Genomic DNA, 12,897 nt, shown 5'->3' on the forward strand with positions numbered 1-12,897 from the left:
AAAGAAAAAAAAAATAAAGATGGATCGAAGTGGACTTAAAAACTATGTATACGTGTGTGTGTGTGTGTGCAATAAGAGTTCGAAAACATTAACTTTTATAAACATGACTCACATTGAGAATAAATGAGCTCTCTATAAATACAAACTTGCGGCGAAAACAATATCTCTCTTAATCAACTCTTGAGCCCTGCTCATCTTCATATGTAATGTGGAATTACCAATAATAATAGAGGCAGTCTTAACTTCGCGGCAAATTTCGTCTAGCCAAGTGATAACTCTGACTACAGTACCTTCAGCCTCGGGGCTCATTTCCATGATTTCTTTGAATGATAAACCACGGGCCCACTCATACACCACATTCATCATGGCAAACCTTTTTCTGTCCAAAAACTCAGCTTCATCCTGAGTTAATGGAATCTGATGCGTATTGAAAACACAAAGCATTTTCTTGTAAATTTCCTCAATTCTTTGTTTACCCTTTGCTAGCCTTGGTGTGACAATAGGAGGCTCCTCTTCCCTGGTTTTCCCCTCATAAACAAATACTGATAATAAGGCTACAATCTCTTCAGGTTCAAAGCTTCCTAAAAAGTTGTCTAAAATTAATTCAGTTAAAACTAACTCATAACCAGAATTAATTTCACATGCCACTCTACCTTTTAACAGCACGTTGTGGTTTTGGTCGATAAATTCAGTGTCTTTCAGAACAGCCAATCTCTTTTCATAATCGGGTAGTAAGCTCAGATTTTGGTCAGACATCAAATGGTACAATTCTTCAATTTTCTTTTTAATTACATGCGCCTTAAACTTGGGAACAATGTGTTGGCTTAGGTTGGGACATTTAATGCTTTTTAGTTTGAATATCTCATCCCTTATATTTGTACGGTCTAACAATATTTGGTGAATTTTTAAACCTTGCTTTTCAATGTTAATTGCTTCTTTTAGCGTTTTGCCGTCCAAAATGTTATTTGTTTCAGCGTTAAACTCGTTCAAAGCGGCAACATCCTTTTTAATCACTTTTCCCAAGGGTGCGGCAAACTTGCGTTTAGTGATCACTTCAATAGCCGTCACAGGAACTTCTTCCATATAAAAATCAGTCTTCTGGAATTTAGGGAAGTTCCTTCTTCTGTATCCATCCGCTTTTGGAAAGTATATTAAATGATTTGGCTCACCATTTGGGAGTTTGTATGGTTTTGTGAACGTCATAATGACACAAACAGCATCCTTCAGAGAAACTTTAAATACAAATCCTAATTTCAAGCAATCATTGGGGTCCCTAAAAGCAACGAGTCTGCCCTCTTTCAAGATATGCAATATCGAAGGCGATTTAACCATTTCTTGCATTAGGTTGACTGTTGCCTCCTTATATGCCAGCATCAATTCCAAAAACTTTTCGATATCATTATCACAGATTTCACAACTTTTGTACTCTATGGTTTGTAATTCCTCTTGTAATACTTTGATTTGTTTTTCATGTTCAGGTTGTAAAGTTTCTTTGGCATTCTCACTAAAAGAATACTTGATCATTTCTTCAACTCTCAACGCCTCAATTCTTAAAAGATTTAATATCATATTGTATGTTAATCTAAACTGAGACTGCAACCTCGTCGGAACACCCATCGTTACTTCTTTGAACGTAGCAATAGATAAAGGACTATTATATGCCATCACAATGACTGTACCAGTGGAATCCAAGCCCCTTCTACCAGCTCTACCAGCCATTTGGGTAAACTCACCTGGAGTCAGTTCTCTTAATCCATTACCATCATGTTTACGGATGCTGCTAAAGATAACTGTTCTTGTGGGAAGGTTCAAACCCATGGCAAAAGTTTCTGTTGCAAATAAAACTTTGATAAAACCCTTGGAAAATAATATTTCGATCAACTCCTTGACAATGGGCAATAGCCCCCCATGATGAACAGCTATACCACGTTCAAGTAATGATCTGGTTTTAAGAATTTGAGGCAAATCTCTATCCTCTTTTTTCAAACGAGTAATCGACTTCTCAATAAACATGTGGATTTGTGATTTTTCCTTATTGTTGCAGAAGTTAATTCCCTCCAACCAGTCAGCATATTCCTCGCACCTCTTTTTACTAAATACGAAAACAACCATTGGTAGAAGCTCTCTTTTCCTTAGGTAATTGACAATTTCGGGCCATGTTTTTTTCGAAGGACCATCTTGAGTGAAAAACTTACGCTTGTTGGAGCCAATTGCGCCAGCACCTCTTGAACCTCCACGGTTGGCACCTCCACGTGTTGAATTACCACGGCCTCCTCTTCCATCTCGAGTATTGGATCCACCACGGCCCCCTCTTGCTGTGGATCCACCTCTCCCGTTGTCAGTTTTTGAAGGAGCCCCTTTTGCACTCTCCCCATTTAGAATCTCTTTATGTTTCCTGAAATTAGCTTCTAAAAATTCTGAATTTTGATTAATAACCGGTATCAGTTCCTTTTTAGCCCATATATTTATTTCCAATGGAACGGGTCTTTTTGGTGTGGAAATGACATAAATATTTTTTTGCTTAGTTCTTCCAATCCAATTAGCAAACTCATAAGTGTTAGGAACGGTGGCAGATAATAAGATAAACTTGACATGCTGTGGAAGCATAATAATAACTTCTTCCCAGACAACACCACGGTCTTGATCATTAACGTAGTGAACTTCATCGAAAATGACAAACTCTACATCTCTGATCAAATCGGCACCTCTATAAAGCATTGATCTTAAAATTTCGGTCGTCATAATCAAACAGTTAGCATCCGGATTAATTTGCACATCACCAGTAATCAACCCAATATTAACATCGTCAAAAGTTTCTTTAAAGTCTCGGAATTTTTGATTGGATAAGGCTTTAATGGGTGATGTATATATAGTTTTAGTCATGTTTCTATGTGCCATGGCAATTGCGTATTCTGCAACAACAGTTTTACCAGCAGATGTGTGGGCGGCAACAAATACGGAATCACCTTGTTCGAGATGATAGACGGCTTCCTTTTGAAATGTATCCAATTCAAAAGGCCACGATCTAGCGGGGTTTGGAATCAACTCATCGAAATTTTCGATCTTATGGTTCAAATCAACAACATGGGCCCATTCCTTTTTAACAGGAACACTTTTCGAAACTGGTTTAGTTCTGCCAAAGTCTATTCCAATTGGTAATAGTTCATCGATTTCGGCATCATCAGCATTATCGGCAGTCGTTTCTTCAGTGGCTTCCTCCATAATTTCTTCAGAAATTGACTTGGCAGATTTTTCCTCCTCTTTTAACTTTGCCTCGTTCGCCTCAATCCTTATGTCTAATTCATTATCTATCTCATTTAGCTGTTTCAATTCTTTGAACTGTCCGTTTTGATCCTCATTTTCAGCTGGAGAATCCATCGGCTTAATGCCTCTATTCATACCCTCTGGAATATCGAATAAACCTTGACCATCCTTGTGTAACAATTTAGTAGCGTTGGCCATTGTAGAAGATCCATTTTGTTCTGAATCTGTCTTGACAGATTTCATGGGAATTCCGCCTGGTGTGAAAGGCAATTGCGCTGTAGAACCCCTTACTGAGTTTTGGTTATGGTTGATACTTCTCGTAATCGACAGTGAATTTGATGCATTGGCATTTGCAACTTCCTTCAAATCAACCTCTTCTTTGTAGCCTGAAATTTTACCTTCTAACCCAGTTCTTTTAAACTGGTATGATGTTCTATTAATTGGGTCCGGGACTTTCAGCAATTCCTTGTAATCTAGTTTACCAGAGCAATCTTCTGGAGAAGACGTATGTGGAACGTCTTGGACCATGTCCAACAAGCTCCAAGGAAGAGCATTAGAAGGTCTCAAAAATCTATCCTTTATGATATCATTTGCATGCTTTGGTTCATCGGTGCTCTCAAAATCTAATTTAGTAATGCGATCTTCGAAAAGCTCTACGTCTGCGTTGTTAGTGATTTCTTTTAACGATTGATATAATTCCTGTATGGAACTGCTACTGAATCCCTCAGACATATAAATTAGTATTAGTACAGTAAATTTTGTGAGTTAGGTTGTTCATATCGGAAAGAACTATGTGGCAATGTATTATAGTTTCTGCGTTGACTTTTAAATTGATGAACAGGTTAGGTTGTCTTTCAATACTTCGTCCGTCGTGATATCATTAACTAAAGTTATGCCATCCGATGGGCGTTCTGAGACAAGAGGAAATTTTTATTCTAATTATTCATTATTATATAGATTATGAATTGATCTATATGATGAGATCATGTGCAAATGATTAACCTTGTTAGGTTTATGTTTTTTTTTGTTTTAAATTTGTGAGCTTTATAATGTTACAACCGATATGAAAATGAAAAATTACCTGTTATTCCTTTTTCAAACCTCTATCCGTTCCTAAGATCTTTTCTATCTTTATTTTTTTTCCTTCCCTTTTTGTATATGAGCTTAAGATTACCACTTAATTAATCAAAATATCAAAATGGTGCTCATTCTTCTCAGTCGTTGAAGATAATCAAATTCAAAATTCAGTCACTCTTCTTCACTTTCGCTGCTAACATCGTCATCTGAAGATGAGGAAAACCCGTTGTGTGCAGCGCTTTGAATTTGGCCTGGGGAGCCGTTTTGGCTCAGAGGTGAAGCACTGTCTAAGATAGCTAGTTTATTTTTTATCTTTTCTATCTGCCTACTCTGCTCCTCTTGGCTTAATGCCTTAGATCTTCTCTTTCTGCTTCCCGCACTTGTAGGCGACAAGGACGAAGCATCTCGCGTAACACCTGAAGTACCGTCCAAACCGTTAGAAGCACCGGATGAGCTTTCATATTGTCTAAAGAAAGTGTTGTACAATGTTAAGATGGTGTGATTATCTAAAGTGTCGAGGTCAAGTTCTACTTCATCGTCTTCAGAAATATTGGGCATGGATTTTTTTATTATGTCGATTGCTCTTTCTAATTTGGAAGTTGGTAAATCATTGATCCTCTCTGTAATGATACGTTTCATATCATATGTCACTACTGTTTTCAATTTATTCTTTTTATCTCGCCTTCCTTTCGAAGAAGCGTTCTTAGACCCACTCCTTCCCTTCGATCTTTTGCCGCGTTTCTTTGATCCACGTGCTAAGCGCCTCTCTTTTCTTATTTTTTCCAGTTCTTGCTTTTTTAATTGTTGCAACTCCACTTTCATCCGAGCAAGTTGTTCTTCCAAATACTGGATGGCTGGATTTGTAATTATAGTTTCATCGATGTCAGACTCTGAATACTCAGATTCATAATCGTCGTAGTCGCCTTGGGTCCTCGAATCTTCATCGGAATCGTAGTCATCCAAATTAGGCCTATCCGCCCATTTGGAATTGAAAACTTCCTCTAGACGATGACCCATCATATTAACGATCGTGCCATCCGGATTGAACGTGTAGCAGTTTTTAAAGACCAACCTCACGTCTCTCTCAAAATCCTCCATTGTTTGATACTGCCAGTCATTTAATTTCTTGGCGATTGTGCCTAAATCCATTGGCTCTTTAACATAATCGAAATAAGTCGGCAAATTCATAGAAACTGGGTCTACTGGTTCCAAAAATGGGTAGTTATAAGAGGCGTGCTTCTTGGCCATCAATTCCTTTAGCACACTCTGACAAAATTTCATTGCTTGTTGTAGTCTTTTGGATTTCGGTTTCTTCGATTCATAAGGATAAATATCCTTTGATTTCGGCGGATGTATAGTCCTTTTCGGCCTCCCATTATGAGTTTGGGCTCGTCTAATTACAATTGGGGCATCCTCTTGGGCACTAGACCGCCGTCCCTTGGCTATTACAGGTGGAGCATCCTTAGCAGGCATATTTAGCATATGTTTCTCGAAAGAAGCTTGTATGTTTCTTGCCATTTGTGATATGCCCGCATTTGGACCGTTGAATTTAATACTGTTGTTAACCATGAGATTGAAATCCTCCGTGATTTGCTCCGGAACTTCATAAGCGCCTACGTTCAACTTCCTCTCTATAGTAGACAAGTCCATTGGCCTCTTTATGTAGTTAAAGTAAAAGGGAATATCCAATTTCACTGGGTCAACAGGTTGTAGAAAGGGTCTCGCATCCTTCAAGCGTTTGACAGCTTTAATCGCAAGCAATGCATGTTTCTGCTGGTGCTTTGGTATTGGATTCTGAGGGAGATTATTCATATCGGGCTCTGGAGGAGGAGCAGGGGCAGGTTCCTTTGGAACCTCCATCGGAAGTTCTTGTTTTGAGTTTTCATCTAAATCCTCTTGTTTGGTACCTTGTCCTCCTTCTTCCTTCTTCAACCCCTGCTGTTCGTCTTCTGCGCCACTTCCGGTGGCGTTATACCCATTTTCCCCGTTAGCCGCCAGGGTGGCGCCTTCAATACCGTTCTCTGCAAGTCCAGCAGGCGATGATGTTAGAGCATCTCCATCCAGTCTAGCCTTTTTGAGATGCAACTGGTTATTGGCGGGGTTTTCTTCTTCTGCGAGTCCATTCGAAGGATCCCCTTGATCTATAGGCCTCTTTAGATTACTGGAAACGTCGTCATTGACATTATTACCATTGACATCCACATCGTTCTGTACGGGTGTGATATCGGTCATTACGTACGTTTATCAGAGCCGTTGAGATTCGACCGCCTTTTAGCTTGTTTACTGTGGCAAGGGAGAAAAAATCAAATTATTTGGGAAGGAGCGACCCAGTAGGCTTAATTAAGGGACAAGAAAAACCCGCTTTGTTTAAATACTTCGCGACGACGCGCGACAAGCGACGACGGCCGACGTTGTGAGTTCACGGAGCAAGCCTGAAGTTGCTGCACACACAAAGTGCGCGGGGCTACTACAGCGGGGGCACGGGTGCATACATCTTCAAGAAGAAAAAGGTGCTGGGTAATACAAACACGAATCGACGTAAAACGTTATTGTACTTCCTTTCCGCGGCTAATAGCAACTGCAGCGTAGGAATAAATATGCCAAAAGTGTAAATCCAAGCGCCTGATACAAAGTAGATGTTGAATTGTTTTAAAAGACTTACTCAAGTACCAGGAAGGAGCTATGTGAACGGGATGTAATGAACTTTCCAGACACCCCAGTTTGCGAAATGCCTTTTTTCAGAGGCGACTTGCGAGATTCAAATCACTGCGCGTTTTCTAAATCCACCTGTATTTACCTGCTATTTGAGCCACTCAGGTACAGTTGCATCAGGTTGATAGTTATGTTCATTTGTGTTGCGATGATAACCTGTCCGAACTCGTTAAGATTTTCTCAATACACTTTTCTCCGCTCCTACCTAACCCTTCCCAGCTGTGCTTATTTTGATTTTCTTGGAACCCATACCTCACGTTTGAAATTGACACCCGTACATATTCCAATTCTCGTCTTGCAAAGGAAAAATAACCGCGCTTACCCATCAGATATGATTTATGATACATGTACACTTGATTTTCTATTTAGGAATCTCTGTTTGCATAAGAGCTGCTCTTATGTTTGGGGACAAATACAAAGTTCTCGTCGGTTTTACCGAAAAATAGATCACTTAGCTTGATCCAATCATTAACATCCGTACTACCCATTAGAGTTTCAAGTTCGTCTCTTCCACACCAGTTTGGCGGTCTCTCATTCAACTTCACAGGGTATCTTTCACAAATACCCATGGGGACATACCTATGAAAAAAGGACATGAACTCGCAGAAGAATCTACGACATTGAGAAATGCCGTATTCGTCGGTGCCCCAGTGTTCCATAGAGAACTGCGCATAATCCCTTAAAATGTCTAATCTTTCCGTACTTGTCTTGTCTAGATACTGCTGCGACTCAACCTCTTCAAAAATCCATGGTTTGATCAGGGCCCCTCGAGCAACCATAACACTATCAATATTTTCATTTCCGTTCAAATAGCGGTACCAGTCTTCAAAATTGTTGACATCACCATTTCCGACAAATTGAATTCTGTTCTTGGAATCCCTGCCTTCTTTGCCTTGTTCGGTTTCGATGAAATCCGCTTCGGCGGATCTCAAGGTGTCAGCCACTTGACTCACGTAGTCCCAATCCGCAGACTTAGTGTACCTTTGTTGCCTAGACCTACCGTGTAAGGTAATCGCAGCCACATCAGTTTCGTTAACCAGTCTTTTGACTAACCCTTCCGCGATAGGATGACCTTCCTTTGTACCTGTTCTGATCTTCACCGTGATAGGAATATCTTTCGATACGTAGTTCATCGCGTTTAAACAACGAATCATTCTTGCAGGGTTATCCAGCAGGGCGCTACCAGAACCTTGTCTGTATAGCAAATCGATGGGGCAGCCAGAGTTTAAGTTGATTTCACTTATTTCACTGACGGAGTTTGCGAGTGCTTCTGCAGCCTTTGCCGCCTGCCAGGCTTTAGAACAGGCCACTTGAACCCCGAACCCGGGGAACTCTGATGTGTGAGCTTTAGGTAACGCCCACTCAGAATTAGTTCCTTGAATTAAGGGAACTGCCAAGGCCATTTCCGAATATGTCACATCTGCACCTAACTTTCTCATTAGACGACGGTATGGTAAATTGCCTACGGTTGTCAATGGCGACACGATTTTTTTGTGGTACAAATCCAGTGGCTTTTTTTCTTGAGCAAAATAACGAGTGTCCTTGTACTTCAAGTATACTTCACGCTGTTTCATTCTATGTTCTGACAATTCTTTGTTCCTCTGTTCGACTTGGGGGGCAACTGGTTGTTCCACATCTGGGTCTTGTTTCTTCAGCTGTGGCGTTGACTCAACTTCTTCTTCTGGCTTCATGGAATCTCTACATTCTTGTTGGAAAGAGTCGATGATTTCCAATATTTCATTACTTTTTGTGAAAGGAAATCTTCTTTTTATAAGATCGAGTTTTCTTTCCGGTGAGATATGGTTTACCTCACCTTTAACGGACCATATTGTTTGCGCATCTGGATCAATCTCCTTCTTCGATATTAGGATATTATCTTCTTTATTCAGATGAGACGATAAAAATCTGCATTTGAATCCCATGGGGCAAAATCCCAACGAGTTGAAGACCGGACAGGAAGGAAATATATTACTTTCAACTTCAGGCTTTTTTGTTGAAAGGTACAGATTGATATCGTGAACAAACCTACAGTTATCACCAAAGGAGCATTTAGATATATCGCCATGGATCAAGCGTGGGCACAAGACATTCTGTTCCTTGACCTGCCTGTTATCTCTATTCTTGTTTTGCCCACGCTTCTTACCTCTTCCGTTCTTATTTTTCTTATTAGTCCCACCTGCAAACTCGTTTGTCATTCTGTCGGAAGACATCTCTTCATCATAGATGGCGACCTTCTGGTTTTCATTCTGCTTCAATGGTACAATATATTCTGGTTTGATATGTGCAATACCTTTGGACGGGGAAGTGTCTTGTCTCTTCACGGTTGAGTTGTCGTCGCCAACAATAGAGCGTTTTTCAGCGTTTTGCTCCATCAATAATGTTTAGAAGTTGCCTTTTTTTCCTATTCTGAGTTCATTAATGTTTCATTACTGCTCATCTCATCACTACACATTCGAACTAAATTCTTCATAACTTTAACTAGATCTTATGAAACTTTTCAAAAATGGTGCACGGGCTTTCTGTATATTGAACTTTCCGTCGCTTTTCGGAGCTACAATTCCCCTACCCGGCTTGTCGGCATTAAGTCTCTTCATCCCGTGTACTATTACCCGACAGGTTTCTGCGGCATGTTCTGTGGAACGACGGTACGGGCGGTGACTGGGTGCCAAACAGTGCGGCGTTCCCGTGCGCAAGGTGGTCTGCGGTAGGAAAAAGAAACAAAACGCGCCTACGTCGTGCAAGGGGACAGGATTTTGTCAGTTACATAATAAGGAGCAATTTCGAATCAATTGAAATTTGGAACAAATGGGCGATGCATTCGTTAAAAGGCGATTTTGTATCAAATAACGTCACTATCAGCCATTGTCACTTGCCACTGTCGCCTGCCACCGCTATTGCCATTATCATTTGCTTTCGCATCGTCACCGATTTAAAGCTCTCTAGGCTAACGTACGCATTTTACCTCCCAGGCCCTATCTCTTTTCTACCTGTCATCCCTATATAACGTCTTGTACATTCTAGTGGCTCCGTTAACAAGGTTTGACAAATATTACAATCAAAGAAGGATAGCGCTAGTCAATCTAATCATTAAGTTCGCTTATAAAGAGAAGGAAAGCTAGATTTTTTTTCTACTTCAATTACATATCGGTGCTTCTCTCTGGTGGTTTTCTGTTTTTCTAATATTGATCGATTTTACGGTGAGTTAAACTACTTCCTTTTATCGCAATATCATATTTAGAGCGAGAAAGCAAGAAGAATAAAGCTAGGAGAAAAAAGCGCCACGATACATTCATACTAAGTTTATAATATACCGGTCGTCTTTTGGCTTTCTGATACCATATTATATCCTCGAAACACTTTCTCTGGATTCACCTACTATTAATCACCTCAAGATTTCACTTGTAAGGCGTTTTCAAATTTATTGTTATTAAAAGACATATTCATATTCAGTATTTTTATTTTTCTTCGAAACAGGAAAAGCTTATCTGAGTATGGATTTTACAACAATGACTATGGCAAGCAATATGGCTACTAGTACTACTACGACGGCTACATCGGCACATGCATCTATAAATTCGTCATCAAACTTTAATATTGATATTGATTCGAACCAGAATACTCCTTCCATTTTGATAAATAACAATTCGGATTCTTCTAATGGAAAAAACACAGATTTTAACGGCGTCAATAATATTCACCAAAAAAATATCATGAATAATACAAATAATGTTCATTTGTACTCTCCAAATATAATGGACCAAACGCTACTAACTCCACAGGACATTGCCAAGTTACGGAGAGAATCAATAGCCCATTCTCAAGGGATGGGTGGTGTTTCATGGGGATCCATTAGTGTTGGTTCTTGGTTAAGAGATGAAATTATTAGCCGTAGAAATAGTATTGTACCTGCATCAGCAAACGGTGCTGCCTCCGCTGCCGCTTCTGCAACCACTACTGCCACTAATACTTTGCAGATTCAACAACCAACTAAGAGACCCTCTGTTAGTAATCCGCCTTACCATAGAGGGTATTCTATTTCTCCTCAGATAGCCTACACTGCTTATCTGCCAAATCTAGAAAAGCAATATTGTAAAGATTATTCATGCTGTGGTCTTTCCTTACCAGGTTTGCATGATTTGCTGAGACATTACGAAGAAGCTCATATATCCACGTCTCCTAACACTACCAATATGTCACAAATACCGATGAACTCTGCTGGTAACACTAGTTCATCAGTTCGTATGACAAATAATACCTCTTCTGCCAACTATAACCTGCAGAATAACATGGCCGCTAATACAAAAAATGCAGGTCATAAGACTAATACTATGCAGGCTCATAGCAGCAATGCAACTAATAACACCTCCATTAATAATATGCATGCCAATCTTCAGAGCAACATGGATTCCAACTCCACAATACGACAATCTCAGCATCCTCACCATCAGCAGAATATAATACAACAACAGTTGCAATCGAATTCTGTAAATCATACATCAGGGGCTGTACCCACACCGAGTGTAATGGGTTCAGCAACTGCGTCGTCCACAACTGCAAATCCAAATGTGATATCTATAACGGGTGCCCCCAACTCGGGCTTATCTATGGCTAATCACTCTCAACAACTACATCTGAATGGTAATCTAGTCGATGCCGTTTCAACGAATGATGTGTTTTTAAGAACGAGCAATTCTCCATCAAGACACGTTCCGCACAATAAACAAATTAACAGTAACAATAATAGTGGTATCAATATCAATAATAATACCTCACACAATTCTAATATTAACATGGGTAGTAAAAACGCCATGGTGAATCGTCCACATACTTTTAATAACTATTCCTTGAACAAAACGTCCAGGAATCCTATTCAACATCAATCAAGAAAAATTGATCCTCATCAAACCGATTTATCACCTCTGGTACTTGTCCAAGATATAGATTTAAGTTTTATGGATGATGATATTTTGGGCCCTAGTAACCACAATTCCATGAACTCTGTCGTAAATCCAACTACAGGTTCTCACAACTACAATACTTTTCATTCTTCCGTACACGCAAAATCTTCTCAAAACATGGTCGAGGATCAAGACATTGATGACATTGATGATGACGATGATGTTGATGATGACGATGACGATGACGATGACGATGACACAGAAAATGGCTCCAGTTCCAATGGAAAATCAGTTCATAACAACAATTACAAGATGCCTCAGCAAGCTTATATAGACGATCCTGCGAGAAGGCTCTATGTAATGGATCATGAGGAACAAAAACCCTTTAAGTGTCCAGTTATTGGTTGTGAAAAGACTTATAAAAACCAAAACGGTTTGAAGTACCATAGGTTGCACGGACATCAGAATCAAAAATTACATGAAAACCCTGACGGTACATTTAGCGTAATAGATCCAGATTCGACAGATTCTTTTGGTGATGGAATGGGCTCTGCAAAGGATAAACCATACCGTTGTGAAGTTTGTGGTAAGAGATATAAGAACTTGAACGGTTTAAAATATCACAGGGGCCACTCCACTCACTAAGATATAATTGTTTCTTTACTGAATTGATTTAGTATGCTATTTAGATACTAATTCTACCGTTACCGACTCATGCATCGAGCGGCCGCTCTTTCTCTTGTTGTTGGGCGCAATTTATGTGATCATCTTTGAACGAAAATGCATGATAAAGCTGTGCTCTTCGACTGTTACCATTAATTTCAAAAAATAAAAAGCATATCTATTATTGAAAAATGAACTTATAATAGAATAACATTTTCTTGTTTTGTCATCATTTCCTCTAAATACTCCGTCATGAAAACGATTTGCGCTCTGTCTGGTCTCT

At 39.7% G+C, this 12,897-nt stretch overlaps 4 protein-coding genes across 4 annotated transcripts, besides 1 other annotated feature; 1 reads left to right on the top strand and 3 right to left on the bottom strand.

The window, feature by feature from the left end:
• Positions 1-132: 132 nt before the first annotated feature.
• SKI2 (SKI complex RNA helicase subunit SKI2) lies at positions 133-3,996 on the bottom strand (the record flags this gene model as incomplete). Its single annotated transcript, NM_001182286.3, has 1 exon — positions 133-3,996. One exon carries the CDS (start codon positions 3,994-3,996, stop codon positions 133-135), a length of 3,864 nt encoding a protein of 1,287 aa, NP_013502.3.
• A 516-nt stretch (positions 3,997-4,512) lies between these two features.
• BDF1 (chromatin-binding protein BDF1) lies at positions 4,513-6,573 on the bottom strand (the record flags this gene model as incomplete). Its single annotated transcript, NM_001182287.1, has 1 exon — positions 4,513-6,573. One exon carries the CDS (start codon positions 6,571-6,573, stop codon positions 4,513-4,515), a length of 2,061 nt encoding a protein of 686 aa, NP_013503.1.
• Positions 4,777-5,971: an origin of replication (ARS1228; Putative replication origin; identified in multiple array studies, not yet confirmed by plasmid-based assay).
• An 845-nt stretch (positions 6,574-7,418) lies between the features above and the next one.
• DUS3 (tRNA dihydrouridine synthase DUS3) lies at positions 7,419-9,425 on the bottom strand (the record flags this gene model as incomplete). The annotated part of the gene is made up of 1 exon (NM_001182289.3): positions 7,419-9,425. One exon carries the CDS (start codon positions 9,423-9,425, stop codon positions 7,419-7,421), a length of 2,007 nt encoding a protein of 668 aa, NP_013505.4.
• A 1,119-nt stretch (positions 9,426-10,544) lies between these two features.
• SFP1 (zinc-coordinating transcription factor SFP1) lies at positions 10,545-12,596 on the top strand (the record flags this gene model as incomplete). The annotated part of the gene is made up of 1 exon (NM_001182291.1): positions 10,545-12,596. The coding sequence occupies one exon, from the start codon at positions 10,545-10,547 to the stop codon at positions 12,594-12,596; it is 2,052 nt and encodes a 683-aa protein (NP_013507.1).
• Positions 12,597-12,897: the final 301 nt, after the last annotated feature.

Source organism: Saccharomyces cerevisiae, chromosome XII (assembly GCF_000146045.2).
Source record: "Saccharomyces cerevisiae S288C chromosome XII, complete sequence".
Classification (NCBI taxonomy): domain Eukaryota; kingdom Fungi; phylum Ascomycota; class Saccharomycetes; order Saccharomycetales; family Saccharomycetaceae; genus Saccharomyces; species Saccharomyces cerevisiae.